At 40.5% G+C, this 25,909-nt stretch overlaps 1 protein-coding gene across 1 annotated transcript in view; it reads right to left on the reverse strand.

The window, feature by feature from the left end:
• Nucleotides 1–23,561, reverse strand: part of RET (ret proto-oncogene) — a 78,767-nt gene extending 55,206 nt beyond the window's left edge. Inside the window, exon 1 of the mRNA XM_038140202.1 lies at nt 23,434–23,561. Within this exon, the coding sequence (XP_037996130.1) occupies nt 23,434–23,479 (46 nt within the window). The 5' untranslated portion in view covers nt 23,480–23,561. The remainder of the gene's footprint in view (nt 1–23,433) is intronic.
• Between the last annotated feature and the right edge of the window lie 2,348 nt (nt 23,562–25,909).

Raw genomic sequence — 25,909 nt, forward strand, 5'->3', positions numbered from 1 at the left:
CAAAGAGTACAGTGTGTCATCCAAAAGATACTGATTTATGGTTAGGTGGCCACATGCACAAATCATCCATGAGTATGCCTGCACAGAAAAGCGTCTCTGTCTTAGCAGCATACACTACTTGGGTATAACTTGTCCCTGCGTCTTCTGTCTGTATTTTTCTATACATTATTAAAACATGAGAAGCACAGTGCTCAACTCCTCCCTTTTATTAGGGTTTGCTCTCTGAACTATTTGTAATGACCACAAATTTGCCTGTTCTCCACGTAAAGACAACTACTGCAACTGTTCAAATAACAAGAGGGAAAAACTTCAAAACAAGAGCAACCAACCAACCATGAAACTGAAGTGTTCAGAAAATTTGTTGGTATTGGCTTGGTATTACTCATGAAAAAAAAAAAAAAAAAAAAAAAAAAAGAGGGTCAAAGTAAATGATTATTTCATTAGAACTGTTGTCAGTACAATATGTGAGGTGCACTGGGGATGTCTGGGATCAATCTACACACCTTAGAAAACAAAGGTATCCTGCTAATACACAGCTGACACGGATGTAGACTGGGAGCCTTGCAATTGGGTTCTGATTTTATCAACTCTTAGAAATAAAAGAAGTCTACCTCCTGTCAGGAAACCATGCAAAATGAGAAATCTGCTGCACTGATCACTGTTCCAAGTCACTGATCTGACAGAGAAGGCTTCAATGGCTCAGGAAGAAAAGCCTAGACTGGGAGCTCCAGCAAGTGGTTGAAAAAGCAGCCACTTAGAGCAGCCTCCTGGATCATACCACTGTCAGCTATATCAGTTCTGTGTACACTGTCAAGGGGTTGGAAAAAAGGCAAACCTGATCTTAAATGTCTTTCCATCCTCTGTAAGTACTCAGTGTGTTAGTTCTGCTCTCAAAGTAACATCAATTGAAAGATTATTAAGGTTACTGAAAAACTAAGGCTGTTGAGAAGTGTCTGATGGGGACTGCTGCGTTGTGGAGCAAAATATCCACAAAGAATCTCAATGTCCAAAGTCTCGCAGCCCACATCTCCTCCTGCCCAAACCCCAACAGCACAAAATCATGGAATACTTTTTGTACTGACTAAGTACTCACTTGGGTTAAATCACACAAACAGGGAGAAAAAAAGAAGTAATGTTTGTTTACATACTCCTGGTTGTTTGCTGGGAGAAACAAAATTTTTGAATCACCAGCACATTTATTTCATCCTTTCCACAGACCTTATGCTCTTTTCACAGTTCCTGACTTATGACAAGACAAAGAAGTTCCAACACTAGGGTGAGAAGTATTTACTGGCCCAAACAGAGAAGCAAAAGACAGTTTGAATGTGCAGGTCTACAACAGCTCTCGGATATTCTAAGATGCAAAAGATTCCCCCTTTGCAGCTGGAATAGCAGACACAAATGTGCGGTGTAGTTTCTGTGTGGATAAGTATTGCCAAGCCCTTAAAAACATAAATGTGAAATTCTATCTCCTCATTAGAGAATTCTTCCCCATCACTGTAGTACTAAGTGGTCTCACAATGTTTAATGTATTTCCACTTCTCTGAGTTGTCAAGAATTTTATCCCTGTTTTACACTTGGGGCACTGGGGCAGAAAGGTTAAGGATATATCTAAATGGTAAAACTCTGTCCATCAGGTAAGATCACTAACACAGATGTATCTTCAGTACAGACCTAATCCACCCACAATCTCCTTTTAAAGACACAATTTCCTTTGCAAAGAGAAGCTGGAACTACTAAGGGGGTTATGTCCAAATATAAAGTTCCTCTCTAAGAGTGCTTTGCACTGACAGTTCTGATACACTGCATACCAAGGGACCCAGGGGATTTTACTAAAACCATGCTTTGTCACAGGCATCTCATTTAATTGAAGTCTAATAAATAATAGATTAAAGCTGTGGTCACAATATAATCTCTTTTCTTGCTGTGATTCTTGTAAAATTGTACAAAAAGGACTTTCAAAAACAACTTTAGATGAGCCAGAAGGTCTCTTTATTAAGGCAGCGACAAAGATTTAAAAATGGCAACAAAAAATCCAAGTGTTAGAGTAGGACTTTGCTAAGATGGCATCTGCTGATGGCCAAGGCATGCTCCGCATCCAGCGCCGCAGGCATGTCCTGAGCAGCTGGAGATGTGAGCACCCGACACCCACGCGGCACATGGAGCTAACCCGGGTCTGCAGGGTGCTGTGGGACCCCAGAGGCTCCTCTGGGCTCAGTGGCATGAGATCAGGGCTGCAGCAGGGGATACTCAAGGACAAGGACTGCAGGGAATACTGCCACAAACTCCCTGAGAGAACATCACTCAACGTCGGCTTAAATGGACCGGATTAAGGCAATGCAAGAGTAATGTTACTGAAATGGCTTTGATTTTGGCTCTTAAGTGTCCTTGAGTTCCAAGATTTTAACTAATTATTTTGAGGCTTATCCACCAAAAGAAGAAGGGCCTGATAGGAAATGATCACAAACATCAGCAGCTGCTATGCATAGATGCTACTGATACAGAGACAGCTGGGTACACATTTCTGTGCTCATTTCCTTGATGAATAGAGAGTGCACTGTTGCACATAAAAATGGCATTGTCAGCCTCTCTCAAAACACTATAGGTTCAGTCCTGGTCTGAATGACAAAGACTTGTCTTTAAGGGACAGAGTAACTCCAAAATCAGTCAGTTCATGTCCTGCTGGCGTTCCACGACTAGGAAGACAATAGCTTTCACCAGCACCTCTCAAACCTGCAAGGCAAGCATCTGATTCTGCAAAAGGTTACAACAGACATGTCCCTTAAGTGCACAGAGAACAGAGGTTTTAAAAAGGATACTCATTCAGCCAGCTAGGTTCATGCTCCAGCAGGAAAACATGTCACAAGGCCTCTGGGGAAAGAGAACTCAATGCTTCAGGCAGGCAACCCAGGACAGTTGGCAAAACAATGAATGAGAGAAGGAGGAAATCGCCTCTTCAAAGGCTAACAGGGGAAGGGGCAAAGTGGGCATGCTGAAGCCTGCTCCTAAATGTCATTATTCAAGGGGAAGTTAATGACTCTTCCCCTCATACACAGGATGTGCTCTTCCCCCATAAGCTATCATTCAAAGAATCAACTAGTACTAACTAAGCATGCTATTAGCTGTTGATATTTAATAATACAAGAACAGAAGCCACAGCTCTTGCCCTGCCAGGCCTCTTGATTAAGGGCAGCATCGTAACTAACAGTGCCTTTGGCACTTTGACAGGTTCAGGAGGTTAGCACGAATTTCTGACAGGATTTGCACATCAGTGCTTTACTGAATCACTCACTGACCAGCCTTTCTGGAACAAAAAAAAAAAAAGAAAAAAAAACCCAACTTGCATTCTTAGGGAAAAAAACCAGCAAAATTATGACATTTTCTCACAGGGCATTGTTCCAGATGTGGTAAAGGGAAGAGCAAATCTTGGACTGAATTTCTCCATTGTATCAGCAGAATGATTATTCAGTAAGTAATATACTGGTGCCCCAGTAAACAAAACTGCCCAGGAGTTATTGATATGGCAGTACTTCAGGGCATGAAGAAGGAAATCATCAGTGATACATAGAGCTGATAAAGAAAAAAAGAAAAAGTCTGAGGTGCTTCTATATTGAAGCAAGCTAGATCAGTAAATAGAAAAATCTAGAGCAGGGACACAGCACTTTATTTCTGCAGAATCCACATTTACATCCTGAACATTTGAATCAGTCATGGGTATCCCCCAGAGGATAACTCAAAACACAAAAAACCCAAACAGCCAACCAAAAAAATTACACCAAAATCCCCCAAAAAACCCAAATCTAAACAAGTAAACAAAAAATAAACAAACAATAAAAGAGAAAATAAAAAGGAAAAAAAATAAACACGCCAAAAAACCCCATGCTACTAAACCATTTCCACAAAAGTAAGAATCCAAGCTAAACAAATTTTGGAAGAAGACATCTGCCTTAAACAGCTACAAGGCTTTATAAGGCTAAAAAAATACAAGAGCCAATATACAAGGAAATGTATAAGCAAATGCAAAAACACGACCAAAACCTTGGAAAATCATTTTCCAAGCTTCCTTCTCATGAGATGAATTAGGCCATGGAACAGTCCCCATTGCTCAGGCAGGCTGAAGTTGGACAGAATGCTGGAAATGCACACTGCAGGGAAACTTGGAAGCCAGACACTTTCAAAAGTCCCTTTCCACCTTTAGCCTCTCTTATTCTACAAGGAAGGGGTCTGAACTGTTACAGAGTTTCCAGGTTTTCACTAAAACAAGGACGAGGCATTTGTCATTGCAAAGCTGCCTCTAACAGGCAAGCCAGAGTGGCTCAAAGGAAGGAGATAAAACAGAGAGATGTCAGAGCTCTCCTGCTGAGTGCTTTAGTCCGAGGGCTCAGTTTAGCAACATGAAGATGTTTATGCTGCCTGCAAGAAGACTTCAAATGGCTTGTCTACAGAAATTACTTTAGAGGAATATTTTACATGACATCATCCAACTACATTAAGTCAGTTCAATTACTGGTAATCAACTTAGAATATATCTGTGTAGTTATTTTTAGAGGTTTTAACTGAGGTTTATTAGGAGAACATATTCTAGCACTCCCTTTTTCAAGATGCCATAATGCTCAGCTATTTTAGAAAAGGACAATTTTATTTTTATGCCCTTTGTGTAACATTTGGTGTTTTGAAGAGTTTCATTCTTTCTTACACTCCCCAGAGTTAGTTACTTCTGAGGACAAATATGCATTGATTAACAATAAAAACACACAGGTTGCAGAGAATTTAATTAAGGGATAGACTGCAGAGCACTGGGTCTAAGCATCCAGGAATTTGCTTCTCCCTTCTCAATGAAGCTCAAGGAAAACACTCCAAGTCCTGTCAGCCTCCAAAGAAGTTACGTTTCTCATTTCCAGAGTTCAAAATATCACAGAGCATGCAAAGGACAGCAGAGCTCCCAATAAACACACTGGGATAGCCAGTTTCACTCTTTGGATGCTGGATGCTGCTGGAATGCACTCACTCAGTGGCAGAGGGGCTCTGCAGCCCTGCCCTTGCTGCGGGGGCAATGCTACAATTTCCTGCATAATAAAAAAGAGTTTCAGCAGCACATGGGTACAGCAGGCTCTTCTGTGGCACCACCACTACACAGGGAAACTTCTCACTCCTCTAAGAGCTGGGAAAGGGAGTAAATATATTTTAAAATCTTCTTCTGCTTACCTGTTTCACATGGATGTTTTCTCACCCCTCATGTCATATCAGATCGGGATGGAATCCATAAAAATAATATTAAGCTAACATAAGCAGAGTGAGGATGAGTTAAAGACAAAGCAAGTTGAAAAAAGAAAAAAAAGTCTCCCTCCCACTCTATACTTCCACCCTTTCTTTAGACTAGCTTTTATTATTTGACCAACATTTTTAAGGGGTCTGTTTTGTTTTCTATACACATGTAACTCCCATTACTGTCAGTAGAAATTATGTATGCACATCAGTAGCAAACCAGACTGCAGGATATTTAGCTCTCTAAGGTATCCATGTCCCTGTTACAGTCATGATTCAGGAGAAAAGCCAACAAATATATTTGGAATCTTGCCTTTAAACAAACACCATATTATAACAGGAAAAAGTACTCCCTGATTCTTCCAAATGGAGGCAATACACGAGAGAATACTACTTAAACCAACAAAAGACTGGATTAACAGCAGTTATCCTTTTCCACCATTCCCTCAATGCTGCAGTGCCTCACATTATGAAATTGATCAGAAATATCTCTTTAAAGAAACAAAGATAAGATTTTTCACTAACCTGTATACTGAGATAGTTAAAAAATTAGAGCAATACTGGAGAATAGCAAACAAGACTGTAATAGTTAGTTACTAGAACTAAGAGTACTTTTCCATTCACAGACCACAAAGAGCTTTTACAATATTGGATCTCCATCGCCATAAATCGGAGGAGAAAATAACAGGTAAAGTGGAAGAAATTTGGCCAAGAACTGAAATGAAAAGGAAACCATTTTTCCTAACTCCTCGTCTGACATTTTGTCCTCTGCAGCCTGTCAAGCTTTTCTTGACAAGCCAGTGTGTTGCCCTCTCAGAAGCCAAAATCCCATGAGATCATGGAGGTTATTCTTTTCCATACAAAGAATCCTCACATGCAGAAGCTCTGACAATAACCTGCTCGTTCACTGCCATTATTCTCCCAAGTATGAACAAACCTCCCTTCAGGTATCTGGACCAGTTTAGTTCCTCAGGTTTTTATATTCACCCCTCTTCAGTGTTCCTCAACTTCTAAGGCTAAGAGTGAAAAACACACATTAGCAGCAGCATATTCATCACTGTGAGCCTTAAAATCAGAGGAAGGCACTTGAATTCCAGTAAGAGCATGTCTTTTCCGTCCACCACTAATCATCTCACTGCAATGTTTTCCCTAAACCACACTTAATGTTTTTATTAAGAAATTAAATCTAATCATCAATACAGGGATATGAACTACAGAGTCTCTGGGCACAGACACTTGTCCTGCCAGGCTACACAGCACGAGACTGTAAAAGCAATCATGCTTTTTAAAGCTGTATTTCTTCAATGAACTCACTGCTCTGTCTGTGCCAAATGCAATTCTGACAGGGTCTCAAAACCAACACAAAAGGTGAAATGAAACTTAATGAGAGTTTTGCAGCAGAAATCCACAAAGCTTGATCCTACCCAAAGTTATTTCACTTCTATCACAGGAGGAAAACTCATAATGGACCTTAAGCTCCCTCTGAACACCTCTGTTTGAAAAAACAGACCCATATTAGCAGTGTATTAGCAGTCACAAACGCTAGTCTAGACACTACAGCCACAGCCTCCTTCTTTAATCCTCTCTGGCTCATATATATCTGCATGCACTGGGCTGTGATGGCTTTCTTGGCAATTTGGATCTCTCAAGGAACCTAGCCTGAATATTGCTCTAGAAATACCCAGTGCAGTTTTACTTATAAAAGTGATTAATTGAAGACTCTAAGCTGTTACTACCTTGAATAGGAAATAAAATGTCACTCAGCAAGCCATAAATCATGAAAGCTGCCAATAAAAGCACCTGAACAGTACAAGTCAAAATCATGCAAGCCTACTATCTGTTAAAAAAAGTGCATCCATGCAACAAAATACTACCAATTACTTGTTTTATTAAATACCTATAAACTTTTCAGACAATAGCTGATTTTGTGCAAAATATCCTTTCCTGATTTATCATGGATAATAAGCTTGTGAATGCAAACATTCAGATGCTTTTAATTTTATTCTTTTTTTCTTAAGAGTGTGAGTCAGAAGGATTGATCCAAACCCTCTGAAGGCAGCAGTGCTGGTCAATGTTTGGACAAAATTTAAACTCTTTTTGGTGGATGCCTATCTTATCTCCTACTAGCTCATTTATTTATTCACTTCCCCCCTCTTAATAATTTAATTCACTGAAAGCAAATAACTGCTTAAATCTCCAGTAACATATTGACTTTGCAAGGGGTAAATGAAACAAATTAATTCATTTAGTAAAACTTACTTGCAATGATAATCCATCTATCATAACAAGATTATTTTATCAAGCGCACTGTCTATTAGCTTGCAAAGAAACACTGTAAAATAAAAGCAGTCTTGCTGGCACATTGTATTGTCTTCCATAAGGTGTTTGCTAAACAGTGCAGCTATATTGTGATAGCGGATTTCACTGTAAATCTGTTTCTCTCATCAGTGTTGTTTTCCATAAATCTCTTTTGCATGTGGCAGAGTAGGAAGAAAAAGCACTTGAGTAAGGCAACTCCTTCTCTCCTTTACAATGACTGTGGAGGGATAGCGTTCAATATTTGTTTTCTTTATGTCTGACAGATATTATATAGAAATATATAATGCGTGTAGCACGCATAAGATATACTGTATGTAGCATGTTAAAACATGCATCAATTTATCACATGCATGCTACCATGCTTCCCCTTTTTCACAGTGGGGATGATACACAACAATCACTAACAGAGCCTGCACTACACGGACCTTGCAGTTTTCTAATAAATCAAATGGCCCGGTGCAGGAAGATATCTTAAGTTACATTGTTCTCAGGAAATTAAAAATGCTTCACAGTACATGACACCTATCAAGAGCTGTGAATAAGTATCATCACAGTCTAACAAAACCAATCTAATTCATAATTTTTTACTGCGCTTTTGACTGCCATACCTAAATGTTGCCTAAGTAAATTAATTCTAGAAGTAAATTATTTCTATACTCAAGGATTAAGAGTGGCTGTAACAGAAGAATCTGGTCTTTTTCCTCCATCTCCAAAGCTCCCCAAAGCACAGGGGTATCTTCAAATCTGTCTTGGTTTCCTTAGGTTTTTTAGAACATTTAAGAAGTGGGTTGCTCCTGTTTCCACCCAGTCTTTTCACTGTCCATGTTTCCTCATGAGCAAACAATCTGACCCAGAATTTTCACGTGTTTTGCTCAAGGTCTTACAAGATGCCTTGCTCCAGAAGAACACGGTAAATGAAAAGGTAATGCTCTTGACTTAGCAGGAATGTTTTTTTGATCCCACTCCTCCATCTGCAGAAAATAATGTCATTTCTTTGAAGCAGCTAATAACAGGAACAACAATCTGTCTGTCAGCCGCAACAGCGAGATTTTACTTAGCAGAAGCAACCCCAGGTAATGAAGAGGAAGCATGGATAGAACTGCCATGTGAAAAGAGGCAGATAGATACAGTTTGTTTCTAAAAAAAAAAAAAAAAAAGTAACTCTCTGAAATGTCCTTCCATGGCTTGTTATTACATTAGATTTTTCTTGTTCCCTTGCTGCAGCTGTCTTTAACAAGAAAATTTTAAAAAAGCAAACACAGGTGTTTACCCAAGGATCAATTCACCTGCTGTTCCTCTGCTCCACCTGCCCTGTCGCTCACTACCTGGCCCAGCCGTGCAGCGGGGATGACTCATCTCTGCACGAGAACGTTTCTCAATGATCTCTATTCAGGGCTTTGGTGCTGCAAAAGGAGAAGGAAGGATAAAGACCTTTCTTTAATACCACTTCATTTATCTACTTTGCATCACGCTTGTACCTTTTTAGAAACAGTGAAAGCACAGTGGCAGAAACCTCCAGGCTTCTGAATGCCAGGCTAATGTGCAATTCACCCCCTTGTAATGAAAGGCATCATAATTCATGGGCATCTGCATCATCCTCCCCCAGATAACAATTTACTGAAGCGGCGAAAAGGAAAGAGATTTCCAAGTTTGTTGCAAAATTTCAGATCCGTGTTTGAATTGAGTTGATGGATTTCCAGAAGCAGAGTGGAGTGCTCTGCTTTGAATTAGCCATTATCTTTTACATCCCTCCATGTTTCCTGTCATCACAAAAGAAGATGAGTTACCCTTTAACTTACTGCAGAATAATCTCTGACTACCAGCAAAGGGGTAGTTAATGCTATTGGCAAGGATGATTTAGGAGACAATTTCAAAGTTCAGCTAACTATAAAAACAGAAGTCATGCTAAAACAGCCTCATTCATTCTGCACACTGAGTGTGAGGGGAGCAGGGCTTAATACCACAAGTGCTGGGAGACGTGACAGTGTGATGCAAAACGGCAGTTTCTCACTTTCTCCCTTGACAAATGCATCCAGCTCTGCTGACAGGAATTGGTGCTCATCAACCACTGCTAAAATATAATATATTAAGTATGACATCAGTGCCCAGACCAGATCTGACAGGCCTAAGTGTATGAGGAGGAAATCCTTACCTTACAGATCCAGCAGAATAATCCTGACTTCACAACTTTCCTATTTAAACAAACCAAGTAACCTAACAGCTGCAGACAGGATATATTCTGACAAAGGCCTGATTCTAAGCTTATTTTTGAACATCTTTTTAAGTCTCCTATAATGAAAATGTCCATTGTTTCAGAAAGTTACAAGTCCTTTTCTGCGCTTAAAGAAAAGCAGCAAATGCCCTCCAGCTACTTCACAGTCAGAAATTTTTTTGCTTTTACTTTTTTCTTCACCTTGTTATTTTTACACACACGCATATACATATAAATATAAATATAAATATATACATATAATTGAGTTTTTTCCACAAAAGATGAAAACCCTCTCAAAAAACAAAAAAAAAAAAAGGAACGAGCAGTTGTGTATTCAAAATTCAAAACTGTTTAACAAAAATTTTGTTATGGAAGATTGTCACAAGAGGGGTTCGCAACAATTTGTATTACTGTATGTCTCCCAATCCTCATCCCCTTCTTATGACCAAATACATGTTTATCATCAAGGCTTTAATTGCAAGCACTACTGAAACAGTTGTTTAATAAGGAATCTTAGATCTTGACCATGGCTGACAGTCCATCAGAAACCTACAGTTCAAAAACCAGTGATCAAAAGGTAACCCGTTTTCCCATGGATATTCAGCTGCCAGAGGCACAATTCAGAAACACTGACATTGAGACAAAGACCACCACCATATGTCAACCACGTACTGAAGGAAACCACAGTTTGAGAAGGACCACTCTAGAAAGAGTAAACCCAAATAAACTTGTGTATATTTATCTGTGTACTTGATGGTAAGTAGACTCTTAATTTCTTAATGAGAAACACAGACTCCTGAAAATGCAAAGTGCCTTAAATGTACCTGATTCTCCACCAGCATTTGCAAAATAACAGGAACATTATCTAGGGAGATAAAAATCAGTGAAACAGTTCATGTGGCTTATTTAATTTCCAGGGTACTCATTTTAGGTCACTCTGCAACTTCACACTTCATATATCACCATATCAACATCTCGTTATAAAAATATACCCATGGATACTTAAAAGAGGGACCCATGAAAAATTCCTGTGTGATACTCTGTTGGTAGGATTGCTAGGTGATTTTTGACTAGGGCTTGAAGACCTTGTTAAATATTGACCTAACTCTGGCAGAGATCACTATGCCCATCACTGGCCATTTGTTCCCACAACAATCCAAAATCGTTCACACAGACGACTCTACAAAAACATCAGCAGTGAGAAAGCTGCCACTGACCACATTCAAACGACTTTAAGATTTCAGCATTAATGTCTCATTAAGATAAAGGGAACAATCCCTCACTCCTACAGTTTTTCCTCCAAAGTGATTTGCAACTCAGGAAGTTGTCACCAAATGTGTGACAACTTATGTTCCCAACATAATTTCATGTTGGGAAAAGTCATCACGGCAAAAGGAATAGAAATAGAAACTAAGTCCCACTGTGCTCTCTCTTCTCTCTTAAGAAGCAAATATGGCATCTTAAAATGAAAAAAACAAAACCAAACCAAAAAACAAACCACCCACCCACCCACTATTAACAATAGTGACAATAGCATTCTTGTTTTCATTATATTAAAGTCCCCAGGTTACCTGAATCCAGGTAAGAAATCCATCTTCATTAAGTAATGCCGGAAAAAACTATGACCCCATTAAACACAGAAGCAAACCATCATCTGAAAATCTTGCCCATTCTGCTTTTGACAGTACTTGTGCATTAACAGTTTCATGGTTTTTCCTAAGCTTCAGTCTGTTTTCCTTCATCCAATAAAACTGGTATAAGGAACAGAAAAGAAACAAGCATTTTAACACTCACTTTGCTGAGATTTCCCCAGGCAAACAAAACAGGTACAGAAGCTGGAATGTAGCAGCTGAATTAATTTCATTGTGGTTTTTCATTATTTTAATTTCTTATCTCATTGACAATTTTTTAAGCTCATTCTTTCTAAATAGTTTGGAACTCTGGTCAATTCTAAATCCATGTGGACATTTAACAAAAAAAGATACAGGTAGGAATTGCACAAAAGGCTTCAGTGTTGTTACCATTTTGGCAATATACTCCCTGATCCAGGGGTATATCTACACACATTATTTGGCAGTATCTAAGGGCGGTCGTAATTAAAGCTGTTAGAAAGAGGTGTCTAGTGTGAAAAGGCAAAAATTAGGTTCTGCAGTTTCTCTGAATCACCTCTGCCATGATAATGCTCCTTCCTATCTTCTTAATGAATGCAGAAAGAGCTAAGGCTTAATGTTTTCATTCTATTGCGAGACAGATTGGACTCACAAGCTATTCAAAAGTTAAATGTGGAAAAAAAATCCAAATAAAACATTCCTCCCAGACAAAATCACATGCCTAAACAATCGCAGATGCTGTGACAGTGTCTGCACTCTCTATCAGGACATTTGGAAAGGTAATCACGCACCCAGTGCAATTTCATTTTCAATGGCAGTTCCACACATCTGTAGCTTACTGTCCAAATGCCAGAAAAGGGGACAAGGCAACAATTCTGCTTCAAATCAAGACTAGCTAGGATTGAGTTTAGTCCTCGGAAAGGAGGAACAATAGTCGTCGTCTTCTTTCTTCACAGCCATTTCCTCCGTCTTTCTCACATCCAGAGCAGGATAACGTCATGCTGGCATGTATAGGGTAAACAGAAATCTTCTAAGAATGGGAAATAGGGTAACATTATAGGATTGCACCATATTCCCCTGGAATTTTGTAAAACACCTTATCACCAGCTCCTTCCAGGAGACCAGTGCTGCCAACCAACAGTAGTTAAGTAGCTCATGTCCCAAACCCCATTTTAAATTAAGCATATTTAAACAAATATTTAAATTGAAAATGTGAAACTATAATGAATGCAGTGTAAGATGCTAACTATGAAACAGAACCAACAGTAGAAAAATACAAGCTGCAGTTCTTCAAAGATCAAAATCTAACAAAGTATTGCATTGGTAAAAGGGAGAGATCTCAGCAGCTGATGTCAAAGACAGAAAAATAATCCTAGCAATTGCAATTTAGGATTCAGGGTGAAAAATACTGAAAGTAGAGTTATAATCCCAGTGCTAATTTTTCTCATGGTCTCTCTCCTATCATTAAATTCTAATTTAACGAGAACTGCCTACCAAATCATTAATCTAGTTTAACTCTTGAGAAAATGGATGCTCAAATCCTGTGTCTACTTCAACAAACATCATCACCCCAATGCATTTCATTTTTTATCTGAAGAAAACAGCGCACTCTTTACTCTTCTTGGTGACAAGGTTAGGCCATATGTATACAGACTTTCAAGGCCTTAATTGGAAACGCTCAGTGGCAGTGTGAGGTCCCCAGCTCACTGCCTAGGATTTGAGAATGCTGAGCATGGAATTAGAAATTGATTTTTGAGAATACAAAGACCACCATATATCAAATATATCCCTGGGGATATTCTGAAAACCAGAAACTCCAGAAGCTCGTCTTGACATCAAAGGCATCTACTCCTGTCTATTCAGCTGTTGATGATTAACAATATAAGTATTTTGGTATTAACTCTCAAGTTACATTAACTGCAGACTAAGTTATCATGATCTCATAAGGAGCCCTGATTGACCAAACACCAGACATTAGCTTCAGCAGACATACAAAGGCTGCATTTGTCCTGTTTTTAACACCCTAAGCACAAAACCGTAAGAAGATGAAGTCAAGAGTTTCCAAGAGATGTCATCTAACTCATCCAAGGTAGGATTGATTATATATAACATGAACACACTGCTGTCCCACCTGTTCTTAAGATATTCCCAATTAAAGGAAATCCCACAATGACTGTGGACAAAAATCCTTGTAGCTCCGTGCTACCAAAATGTTTCCCTTATACCCCTTGCTATTTCCCAAGTTTTAGTTTCCATCATCACTCAATTTCCACCAGTACTTCCACCTTTGTAATACTCCAGCTTAAACTGAAAAATCTGAACTCTGTGCTTTCTCAATTTTCTTTGTAAATAAATATTGCCTCTCATTTATATTTTTCTTCAAAACCAGCATTTCCTAAATTTCTCATTGTTATCCTTTGCATTTCAAGAAGTGTGATAACCAAAATGCACCATTCAAAACTGGATATTGCCAGGCATCACCAGGAAATAAACTACTGTGTCAGGCATGACTCTATGTAGTAATTCTTATATTATCTTACATACTATTACCAAGGTTTACCAGGGGAAGGAGAAAAAAAATCTTTTGTCATAAGGACTCTTTAACACAACATTTTATAAAATAAGTAATAGTCCTTGCTACCAGTCTTATTACACTGACAAATGTAACTACTATAAACAATCTAAACTGAGTTTTTGACGAGCAATCCAAATATTTAAATAACGTACATTTCCTTTTCCTGGAAGTTGTGTTGTGGACAAACATATTCTGAAAGGCCAAAGTAGAAAATTGCACAGATTCATCCCCTTTGCTTTCTAACTGCCAGATATTAAGGATGGCTCTGCCATGATGCCAAATTGCCTGTGCAAAGACAGAGGACAAAATTTTTGCAATAAACTAAAAATTGACACCCAACTGCATGATGCCAAGAAAACAGGAATTCAAGAAATTATTGGAAAAATTATAAAAACATAAATAAAAATAGTCTATGGCAGCTAGATTGAAAAAAAAAATAGGTGGAGGGACAGCATCAAAAACATAAGTAAAACCTTGGGCTATTATTGCTTATTTTCTTTAGACATTTACTGTCCTAAAACCTTCAGTCCAACTTTCATTTCAAATTTTATTAGACTAGAATCTAAGAAAATAAATAGTTTTAAAAGACCCTTTTTCCAACAACAGCCTCACTTCAATGCCTCAGTGAGAAAAAATAATTTTATATATGTTTCTGGTTTTCATAGAGCTTTTAAGGATGACCTATCACAGTCTCTTATGACGATCCTGTTTGTTTTTAAATCTACAGAAACTAAGTTTTAAAGATTTGGGTTTTGTCTCCTTTTTTAAATAAAAAAAAAAATCTGCAAAATACAAGTTATAAACTCTCTCACTAGCCAGAAAGTCCCCAGCAAAGCAATTTAAGACAACTTTTCTAATCTTTACAAAGGCAAAAGTTTACCAAAGCAATAAAATTGTTTAAAATGCCTTCTCATCTAGAGCATGTCAGCAATGCTGAATTGAAATGTGTAATAAAATTTATATTACAGCCATATTGTTTCCCCTTCATTACTTTAAAACGTGTACGTTCAAACCCAAAATCTAAACACTTCCATTGCTTTTTCTGTTTCATAATAGCAATTGGGATGAGCCATTTTACACAAATCATCTTCCTCAGTCCTTTTTACTTCACTGGCATCCAAGAGCTCTGCTAGAGAAAGCTCTACCCAGAATTGCTGAAAAGCAGTAACAGACAACCATCTTTTTTTTTTTTTTAATATTTGTTTCTGTATTTCTCTCCGAAGACACTGTGACTATCAAAATACAAATGGGGCACCCAATACATAACTGACAGTTCAAAGGTAGCAGAAGCAAGCCAAGGTAGCACCAGAAATTGTTGACAAAAATTTCTGGTGGGGAAACAACAGTCGTACAGAAAGGCTTAAGGGCATCTCCCCTGGTCTAACTGAGGAAAGTCAAGACTATTAAGACTACTCATTAAAACCATCCACTTAAAAGAGTCACTCTTGCGATATATCCACACACACAGAACTTGGTTCATGATGGTTCATGATATTTCAGATGTGTATCTTAGCCTTGCCATATTGACCACTCGAGTGGTCAGGAACATTGTACCCAAACCTCAGGCGACAAGGGAGGACAAAGACATCCAAACCAGTTCTAAACAAACTAGCCCAAATATTGTAAACCAAGACAAAACAGAGCTCTGTGCAAGCCAGCCTCACCTACATGCCTGAGTAATAACATGTGCAGCAGACTCCAAACTAGATGAATCCTTGTATCCTCCATGCAGCAAAAGAATTGGAGATGTTATTTTGACTGTTGGGGTGTTGGTCCCATAGCAGGAAATCCTGCACCTCAGAGCCATTTCAATGGTTAGACAGCACACGCCACTAAAGGGGAACTTGGTATCCAACGGGAGCAAAGAGAAATCTGGCCCCTGAATGTACAGCCAGAGAGTTTTAACTTTGGGAACTGTGCAATTCTTTACGGGGTTTTGATGCAGCAGTCCCGCTCTAAAATGCTTTGCTGATGCAGGATAAAACTAAGCATATGCCTAAGTACTTCAGAGATGTGAGAAGGCTTCGCTCAAGTTTTTTACAAAATTATGACTTCTCACTGCAGGTGCCAAAGCAGCACTCTGTTTTGTTAAAAATCAGCGCTCGATAGTTTCTCCAAAGGTCCTGTCAGAACTCCCCAGTCACCACAGTGCAAATTTCACATGGCAGCCAATGCCCTCTACCCAAATCCACTCTCTTCCACTACTCCCAATTTTAATTTTTGTGTGTGTGTGTTTTTTCCTCTGAAAAACATATTTTCCTATTAAAATGAAAACTTCAGACCTTTTCTTGATGAGAATTCTTTGGATTCTTTCCTTTCCCCTCGCCGTTATTCAGATTTCATGAACAGCACACTTTTGACTTACAGTCTTGCACACCACAATCTGGCAATATAAATGTGTTCCTACAGTTTTCTAGTGTCTACTTTTATGCTGCATAAAAGAAAGCCTGATTGCTGCCCTAGAGTACATATACATTTCAAACCCTCTGGTCTTCTGAGATGACTGACTGCCATAAATGTGTGTATTAATCATGCTATACTGGCTATTCCCATCCAAAAAGACATAATTAATTTTTTTTTAATCAGCTTCCTAAAGTCATAAATTGTTATGGGCTAAATTTCAGTAAACAATAGTTTTTCTTTGACTTTATGTTACATTTTATTTGCATTAATGCAAATTATTACTCCCCTTCTTGACCATATAGCTGGAACACTGGCAGTCAATACCTTCCTCCCAAATGCAGCAACATACAGAGCTACTTTTAACACAAGAGGCAAGTTTTAAGCAGCACAGTGGCAGGGGTGGAAAGAGAACCTAGAGAATCAAATCCATTCCCAGCATCTTGTGAACCATTGATATTTTTTACATCCTTACTTCTCTTTGCACAGAAATACTTTTTGGTGTCTACGTTAAGGTAACAGGGTATGGAAGGGCGCCTCACCAACAAAGACGAAAAATCTCCAGAAGCCAACCAGTGTAAAGCATCCCCTCCTAAGGGAGTCAAAGAAAGCTGCTCTACATCATCCTTGTTAGGGGCCAAACTGAAAGTATTTATGCAGGAATGGTAAAGACTCCTCCCAAATCCAGAGAAACCATCACTTGTGTCTTTAAGCCACGGGGAGATTTAAGTCTCATCTCCAAGGCACCCTCAGAATGGCACTGACAGGATGCCTGCTCTAATTCAGTGGCAAAACCAACCTTTAAGGGGCTTTGGAGATAGGTGAAATTCTGGTCTACTCACGTCAAACTGAGTCTTTCCATTTCACAAGTGAAAAGAACAGATAATGGAATTGTCCATATCAGAAAACTTGGTGCCTCTGAATTAGGAGAAAAAGCTAGATTTAATTTTATTATCTGAGATTGAAATTTGTCTCACTTAGAAAAAAAGCCATAATGGACATTAAAAAAAAAAAAAAACAACCAAAATCCAACCACCCATTACAGCAACACAAGCAACTTTGTTATACCAGTTAAATATATTGTTTAATTAGTTTTCTAAATGCATACACTGAAAAGCCATTAGACAGCCATTAGGAGTAATACATCCATTTTCTTTTTACAATCACCTGATTTACAATCAGCCAAATTTCTAAACTAATTCAGTCAAACAACATTTCTGGCACTATTACCCCAGCAAAGTTTCCAATTCCCTTTTTTGACTGCGATCACTGTAATTTTCCCTCAGGCTCTAAAGCGCTGATGATCATCTCTGTTTCAGCAGATTTACAGAGCATCTCTTAGGTTAAAATGTTCCTAGTATGTTTATGGTCTCATTTCAAGATCCAGAAATCTGAAACTATTTAACCATTTTTATGAAGTAATCTTTAAGAAAACCAACTTTGCGTTCTCCTTATGTGGGGAAAAAAAAGAGATGGCTTTAGACAAATTTTAAAAAATCCTGAGCTCCCCAAAGGATCAAAATCCATCTGTTTTTCACACCTCAGTTGACTTCCTATTTTTTAACAAAACCTTTCTTAATAACTTTATTAATTAGCAATATATCTACATGAAAACTTGTTAAAAGGCTCATAATGACTTTGCCAAAACATTGTGGATTATCTCAGTATATTTCACCGATAAAAGAAAAAAACACACTGTAACAAAAAAGCCTTTGAACAGATTTCATTCCACAGCTTTTCCAATGCTATTCTTTGTTGCTTCATTATCACTCTATAGATTCTGTAAGGTTTCCCATTGTGTTTTCCCTACGTTGCATCAGCTCCAGTATCACCCAGTTTGGAACTGCATCAGTCAATCAACAATGCACATGCCATTCTAAGGATAAAGTAATGGTGGCGGTACTTTACAGAAAACTAAGAGAGAGAGTGTGAGAGTACGAGCAAATGTGTAGCACAGCTGTCAATTGAATTTGAACCCTGATCTAACCAAACTAATATGCAAACCTCAAATCTCTCCTATTCCCGCAGTAATTGCTGTATTTATCCTTGCAATGCTTCAGTTGCTTGCTTTCCAAAATATAAGACAGTTACCAAAAAAAAATCATCTGGAGAATAAACAATTCCAAAGTTTCTTCAGAACATTTTGGTGATTTTTTAAGCTTTGCTTCTGCGAAACCAAACAAAAGTAGAGAGCAAGAGCTAAGAACAGACTGCAGCATGAACGTGCCACAATCCAGGAAGAAGATGCTCTTAACATCCACCCTGCTCCCACAGGGAACCACCACCTGTGTTCAGGTAAGTTTTGCAATGCTCCTGAAACAAATACCCACGCTCAATAAGCACTGTCAGGCAATTTTTACATTTCAAAACCAAGAGATAATTGCAGTCCATCACCAGCTGGCACCACTTAGAGCTCTGCCGGAAAGCTGAAGGATGCCAATGTCTGAACAAAGCAAACGCTCTCCTCACCGCAGACAGGCTCTAAATGACCTTTTCACAACAAGGCTCTCCAGAAAACACCACGCTTCTACAGTGTGCATTTCTTCCAACCCATGCCATATCTGTGTTTGCTAGGTTGCTCTATGGGAGAGAAAGCAGCCTGGAGGAGCAGGACCAGCAGCACCAAGCCAAGCATGACAGTACAGCAACAAGTGAACAAATCCTCTCCCTCCTGCCAGGGGCCAAAGTGGGGAAAAGGGAAGAAATAGAGATTAACAAAATACATGCTTTCTCACAAACAATGTGTGTCATTTCAAAAAAATTAAAAAAAAAAAAAAGTAAGAGACTATGACATGACATACAGATGGAAAACTGATGGTGGGCATGCTGCTGAATATGCATCTTGCATTCAGGTGCTGAACCCACACTACTGCTCAGACTGACTGCTGATGTTAATGCTATGAGAAATCTTGTCTGTTAATCAAAGACTAACAAATGAGCTTTAAGCATTAAAATGCTGGCTTTTTGTTATCTTTGTATTCATTTCCTTTATACTGTCTCTATGATAGAAACAAAATCCTTGAATGAAGCCAAGGAGCAAGACTGCAACTAACTGACTGGCAGAAATAATCAAGCCAATAGCACATATTGCCCTGACTGACACCTTGAGAAGGCAGCACATAACAATGAGAAGGGAACTAAATATTACACAAATATGGATCCAATTAGCATGGATCAAAAAAAAAATCGAACACAGTAAATTACTTTCTATGAAAATGAAAACGCTGCAGGAGGGGAACTTCACTGCAAAATCTCATTTGTGAAGAAACTAGAAGGTGAAGGACCTGACAGTGGGAGTAAAATGAGGGGAGACATGAAGCCTAGAGGGCCACAGAGAGCCCAGGCTCCTTCCCTGGTAGGAGCACTGGGATGAACCCCGGTGAGTGCTGTGCAAGTGAAGCAGCACTTTCACAGCGCAATGCAGGCAGCAGCAGGTGACCAGAGACAGTGCCACCTGGGCAAGAGCCAGAAGGTAAGATGATGAACCTCTGGGCAGAGAAAAACAACAAAGTAGGAAGGAACCAAAACATCGTGATTAATACTTCTTTTCCTATCAAAAAGAGCAGCAAGGTTTGAAATTCCCACATAACTCTGATCCTTCCTGATTAAGACATGTAAGATCTAATGAAGTGCCTCTCATGGTCGTCAACAAATTCCCTTTGTCCACAGTGAGGGTTATAATAAAATAGAGTAATTTTTACTTTACAATGTAAAATCCTGATCATATATTATCTGACAGATAACTGTTAAAATTTAAAAAAAAAAAAACCATACAAAAAATGTTTGTCTTAGCCAGTTCCTGATACAAGTCAATCAATGGTCTCTGCTCCATCATGTGACCTGACTAGAACTGGTTTGATCTAAAAACATGAGCACACAGGAGATCTTTTATTTGACAGAATCACATAAGTATTCTTTTCCTAGAGAAAGCACGCATTTTCTATCATGAAATACAAATATTACGTGAAATAATCCACATTAGGGAGAGAAGAATGTCAGTATCTGCAGTTGGTTTCTGAAGGTCTGTCCTTCATCTGGATGCATGAGTTGAGCCTGGACTTGCTCTAAACTGTAACCAGTCAAAACAATAGCAGCAATCCTAGCAGCAGGGAAATGCACTGTAATAATCGATCCCAAACAGTCCATAAACAAGTATCAGAACTAGTACATTCATCAGAAGTTTTATATCACAGTCAGTAAAATAAAGTGTGAATAATCTGCATTCAAGAGCACGTTTTCCCTTCAAACTTTAAAAATTTGCATAGTGTCATGCTTACAAACTGTGTTTCACTCACTGAAAAGAAATTATCTCTTCAAAAGTATTCCCTTTAATAACAAAAATTACTTTCCAGACAAGACAATCCTACTAAGTCTTTCCCAGGGGCACTCTTTTCTACATTTAACTGAAAAAGGTCCTCCTCTGATATCAACGAGCTTTCAGAATCAAAACTCCAGCACCAAACAGCCAGGCAGCGTGATAGGCAAGTAAACACCCTGAAGTACTACAACTGCCAAGATGTAAAACTTTGGAAAAAGACATGTGCACACTCCATAATAAAACCCTGCATTTCTTTTAATTGGTAAAAGAGATAGAAGCCTTAATTTGAGAAGCAACAATCCTTTTATTTTTGCTATTTCTAGGCTACTGCACGTTAAGGACAGTGCCTGCAGGAGACCCACAAGTTGCCTGTGGTGCAAAAGCGCCAAGGCTGTGCCTTTCTGCTTCAGAACAAATGGTCCAGTGTGCTTTCTGAAGCCCGCCAATACAAAATAACCAAATCTAATCCTTTCAACTAACAGCACGCTCACCAGACTGACTACGCCAGCTCACTCTGTAAAATGCCTTTGGGTTTGTTGTGAGCACATGTTTTATGAACTGCAGCAGTTTTAAGCTTTCCAAAACCTTTACACAAACCAAAGATGTACCAACAGCAACTGAGTGCAAGGGTATCCCTGCAGGTTAACTTTGGGTGGCAATCCTCTATGATGAGGTCTTGCCCAGCTGAAAGAGATTCCTGCACAACACCTGGCAAGAGCATGTCACTTACCATGGAAGAATCCCTGGCTTTGCCCCAGGATGGAGCCCACGGAAGTTTCACAGCGCTCCCCACCAGGGGAATGCATCGTCACTCCTAAGACAGCTGTGTTTCTAAACTGGAACTCTGTGCATGCAGGGGTTTTGCTAGTACCTCCAAGATGTAATGCTTATCATACCCCTGCTGTAAACTCAGCTCTTAGGCATAAAAGCTAATTAGTGTCACACACCTAAACAACGTGAAGCAGTGTTTCTCTATCAACAGACACCCATAGAACGTTGCTAATACACTGGACTTCTTGAAATAACTATGAAAACAATTACCCTAAAGTGTAGGCATAAATGTATACAACTTTTCTTCCCCATAGTTTTAGTAGAAACTAAGAGGAACCAATTATTAAGCCTCAGTAGTCAAAGCTGAGAGCATAAACAAAATACTTGCAACTTTGAGTATAAGCAAGCAGCATACAAAAAAAAAATCTACTTGGCAGCCTACTTTACCCAAATAAATTAGCTCCTGTAATATTCCTCCAAATACATTTTTGGCAGATCCAAAAGTTAACAATTTAGGGCTACATTTAATAATAAAAAATATTTGAAACTATTTCCAGCTGCTGAGGTCTAATATTTAGAAAGGTTTAGATATCTGTCTTCAGTCGAGAGAACCTCTTTTCCATCTGAGAGTTTCAGAATGAAATTTCTGTAAAGTTGTAAACCTAAAAGTAAAATCAAATGGTGGTCCAACTGAAAGGGAAAGGCTGCAGGGAAAAAAAAAAAAAAGCCATTTGAGAGAGCAGCTCCGGAGTTCCTAACACCAGCTAGTTCAGGATGTGCAATAATCTGGGGTATCATAGCATGAATCAAAGAAACCTCATCTGTCCAGCTTAAACAGAAATCACTGAAAGTCATCTTCAAGCAAATGCATGTGAATCATTTTGGCTAATGAAAACATACCCCTCAAGCTGAAGAACTTACGTAAATTACATTTCTCCTAATTCTGCCAAAAACATTAAAGAAAATGGATTTGCCAAAGATAAAAGCAAAGCAGGCATGATAGATCATCCATTAGCAATACAAGTACAGCTAATTCTTCCTGACAGTGAAATGTCTCGGGATACAACCCACTTTATTTTTTTTACACTAGATGTGTGTGTTTAGATGCAGTATATCCTACACATTTTATCATCTCATATCCTAGACTTCACTCCTAGTGAGATTTCACAAAGATCAGGCCTTAACAACAACATATTAAGAAGAGAAAAAATATGGACAACTTAAAGTATTTTAGCATTGCAAAGGAAAAATAATTTAAAAATTAAATAGGAGCTTTATAATCTCTGCAAGTACAGAAAGTAGTTTAAAATGGTACAAAATAATAGTTAATTTGAATTAATAACAAGAAGGAAAACGTCACATGCTTATGGGGAATCACAAGGGCAGAATTAATATTGCACTCTACTCACTGTTAGACCAACTAGTGCACTAGTTTGGACTTTACTTTTTTTCAGAAATGCATTCTTAATGTGCAAGGTTGTACTGCATTCTCTAGCATACAACTTTGATTTATTCATGTAAACGTCAGAAATACATCAGCAAACAAAGCCATATGGAAGAAAAAGAGATATAATGGATTTTCTGTTTGCTTTAGAAACTTGACATCTGTGGATAGCATCATCTAAGTTACAATCCAACCGTATTCATATTCTGGTCATTTTCATTTACCAATCCCATTTTATCTGATGATACAAAAAGCTCTGGGAGTGGGATAGCAGAGAAGAAATCGTGTTTAAAAAACTTAAAATGGAAATATACTTTAATATTTTCCCTTTCACATCATAAATTCAGAGAAAAGCAAACTCACATCTGTTCTAACTTAGCTTTTCAAAAACGAAGAAAACGTATCAGGATTATATATATCTTGTCCGTATTTGTGGCAAGATTTTCGGAGCCGGACCGAGCCGCCGGTGGCACCTGAGCTCCTCAAAGTTCCCGGAGGGCCGGGCTCGGCGGTACTTACCCCCGCAGAGCAGGAGGAGCCCGGCTGTCCGCGCCGCCGAGCGCATCTTCCCCGCGCTGCTGCGGCCCCGCCTGGGCGCTCCGGGCAGCACCGGCCGGGCTGCCGGACGGTCCGCGGGCTCTCAGTCGGGCCGGCCCATGGCCCGGGCCGGCGGCAGCGGGCCGCGATGGGACGTACGGAGCCGGGCGGGGACGGGACGGGACGGCCCGCGCCGGGATGCTTCTCCGCCGGTCCTTCCCTCGGTCCTCCTGGGTCCGGTGCCGCCCCGCCGCCACCGGCCGGGAAGAAAGCGCCTCGCTCCCTCGGCGGTGCCGCTCCTCTCGGGCTCTGCGGGAAGAAGCGAAGTCACGAGCGAAGCCCCCGCTCCGCCGCCGAGCCCCCCGCGCTGCCCGGGCGGCGGCACCGCCCGGCTCCGGCCAGCCCCCGGCCCCTCCTCCGCGGCCGCCGGGCCGCTCTGCCCGGGCCGCCCCGCCCGGCGGGCAGCCCCCGCCCCGCCCCGCCCGCGGAGCCTCCGCCGAGGGGGCGCAGCGGCGGCCCCGCCCCGCGCATCCCCGCGGGCAAGGTGCGGGCCGGGCGGCAGCGCCGCGGCGTCCCGGAGCACCGGCCCGCGTCCCCCGGCCCCGCGGGCAGCAGCGGGGCGCGGGCGGGAGGAGCGGGAGGCGGCGGCTCGGGGGGAGGAAGACGGGCGAGCCGCGCAAACACACCAGGTGCGAGACAAAGCGGGGACAGGCGCTGCGGCACCAGGATGTACCCGAGCGGCCGTCTTCCCCGTCAGCCGAAACACATTAAACGTGTTGAATAATTAATCCTTAGGAGAGGAGACAATTTTTGCTTGATGGTAGGAGGATGCTGTAGAAGATGTGCGCTACCTGGCAGGCAACCAAAGTAACCCGGAACGCACGCGTCCCGCTGAGCGGCGAAACGCCACTTTTAAACCGCAAGCGGGAGGGGGTGGGAAATCTCACCGAGCCAAAGCTGAAATACGCTTTAACAGGTCGGGCTCGCCGAGAAAAGCGCTCCGAAAAAGCCGCCGCTCACAAACACCGCCCAGAGCCCCCGCTGCGCCGCTGCCGGCGCTGCCTCCGCCCGGCGGCCCCGCCGCAGCGCCCGGCCCGCCCGCGCCCTGCCCCGGCTGCCGCAGCCGCCCCGGAGCCGCGGGAAGCCCGGGATAGGGCGGGCACGGCCTCCCGGCACCCGCGGGCACCGCGCCCGCGCAGGCTCTGGAGGGGCCCCGGCGACTGCCAGCTGATAGAAACCCTGCCCCTCTCCAGCACCTCTCCTGTCAGGGCATCTCCAACCTGCCGACGAGATGTTTCCTACTCCTCTCCCGAAAGCTGATGCTGCTTCCACACAGCCGCGCTGCTCCACAGATCTGGTCGTGAGGATTCAGACACAGATCAGCAGCTACAGCGTTCGGCTTCCCCAGCCTTCACACTCTGAAACGCCCAAGCAAGGTCAAGTAGACACACAGAGTAGATTGCTATTCAGTGCCGTTGCACCTAGCGAGAATTGCTATAGATTGTTTAAATAGAAGTCAAATAGGAAATTCTCTCTCTAGATTAATAAGGACTCTGCTTACAATATCTAGCACTTTAGGAGGCAAAGTATCAGAAATTACCCTGTAGGAATGGTAAAAGAACTAACCTATTTTAACTTTTCTGTTAGATCTTCATCAAGTTAGATCTTCTTCCATGGTCTTCATAAGGCTTGGGAAAACAATAAGCCAAGTTGAAGCTACTAGAAGGGTAATAATGAATTTGAGATGAACAGTAATGACCACCATTAATTAATTGCTTTTGAAGCTGCCTGTCAGATAGTATAAATTAAACTTTCAAGTACTTACGTGTCAAGTGTTTGTGAGGCTTTTGCAAGTGCCTGAAAGAGGGAACTGAGAAGGTTACTTGGGAAGTCTCTGTGAACCCGAGGAAAGTCTATAGCAAAGAAAACAACACATAAAACATTAACATTAAATCAATGCTTTGTGGAGAAATGTCTTACGTTAAGCTAAGCTTTATCTTAAATCATATTTAAAAGCTCGTGCAGTATACAAATCAATATTGATGCCATCTAAAATACACCACTATCATCTGCACTGATAAATGCCAGTTTTCATCCAGGACAAAGTGACTTCTTGGAAGAATTTCAAGGACTTACAATCTCTTCTGGCATCTCAGCAACTGAAGCCAAAGCTGTACTCTTCTGCCAGCTTCAGGCTCTGCTCCAGCACACTAAAACTGGTTTTAGATGCCATCATGTTCGTCATGCAAGGAACAGAAGTAAGGTCACCAGAATAATTTTTTCATTTGATTTCCAGGCTTTTAAGCTGTTTAAGATCTATGTGTTTTCAGAGGACTGTAGCTTACACACAACACACCTGGAAAAAACTGGGCAACTTGGATGAAAACAGGACTAATACATGTGTCTTCTGTGTTCCAGCCACTGTGATCATATCTCTCATGTTAATGTAGCCACCATT

The sequence above is a fragment of the Motacilla alba genome, chromosome 6 (genome assembly GCF_015832195.1).
Source record: "Motacilla alba alba isolate MOTALB_02 chromosome 6, Motacilla_alba_V1.0_pri, whole genome shotgun sequence".
NCBI classification, from domain to species: Eukaryota; Metazoa; Chordata; class Aves; order Passeriformes; family Motacillidae; genus Motacilla; species Motacilla alba.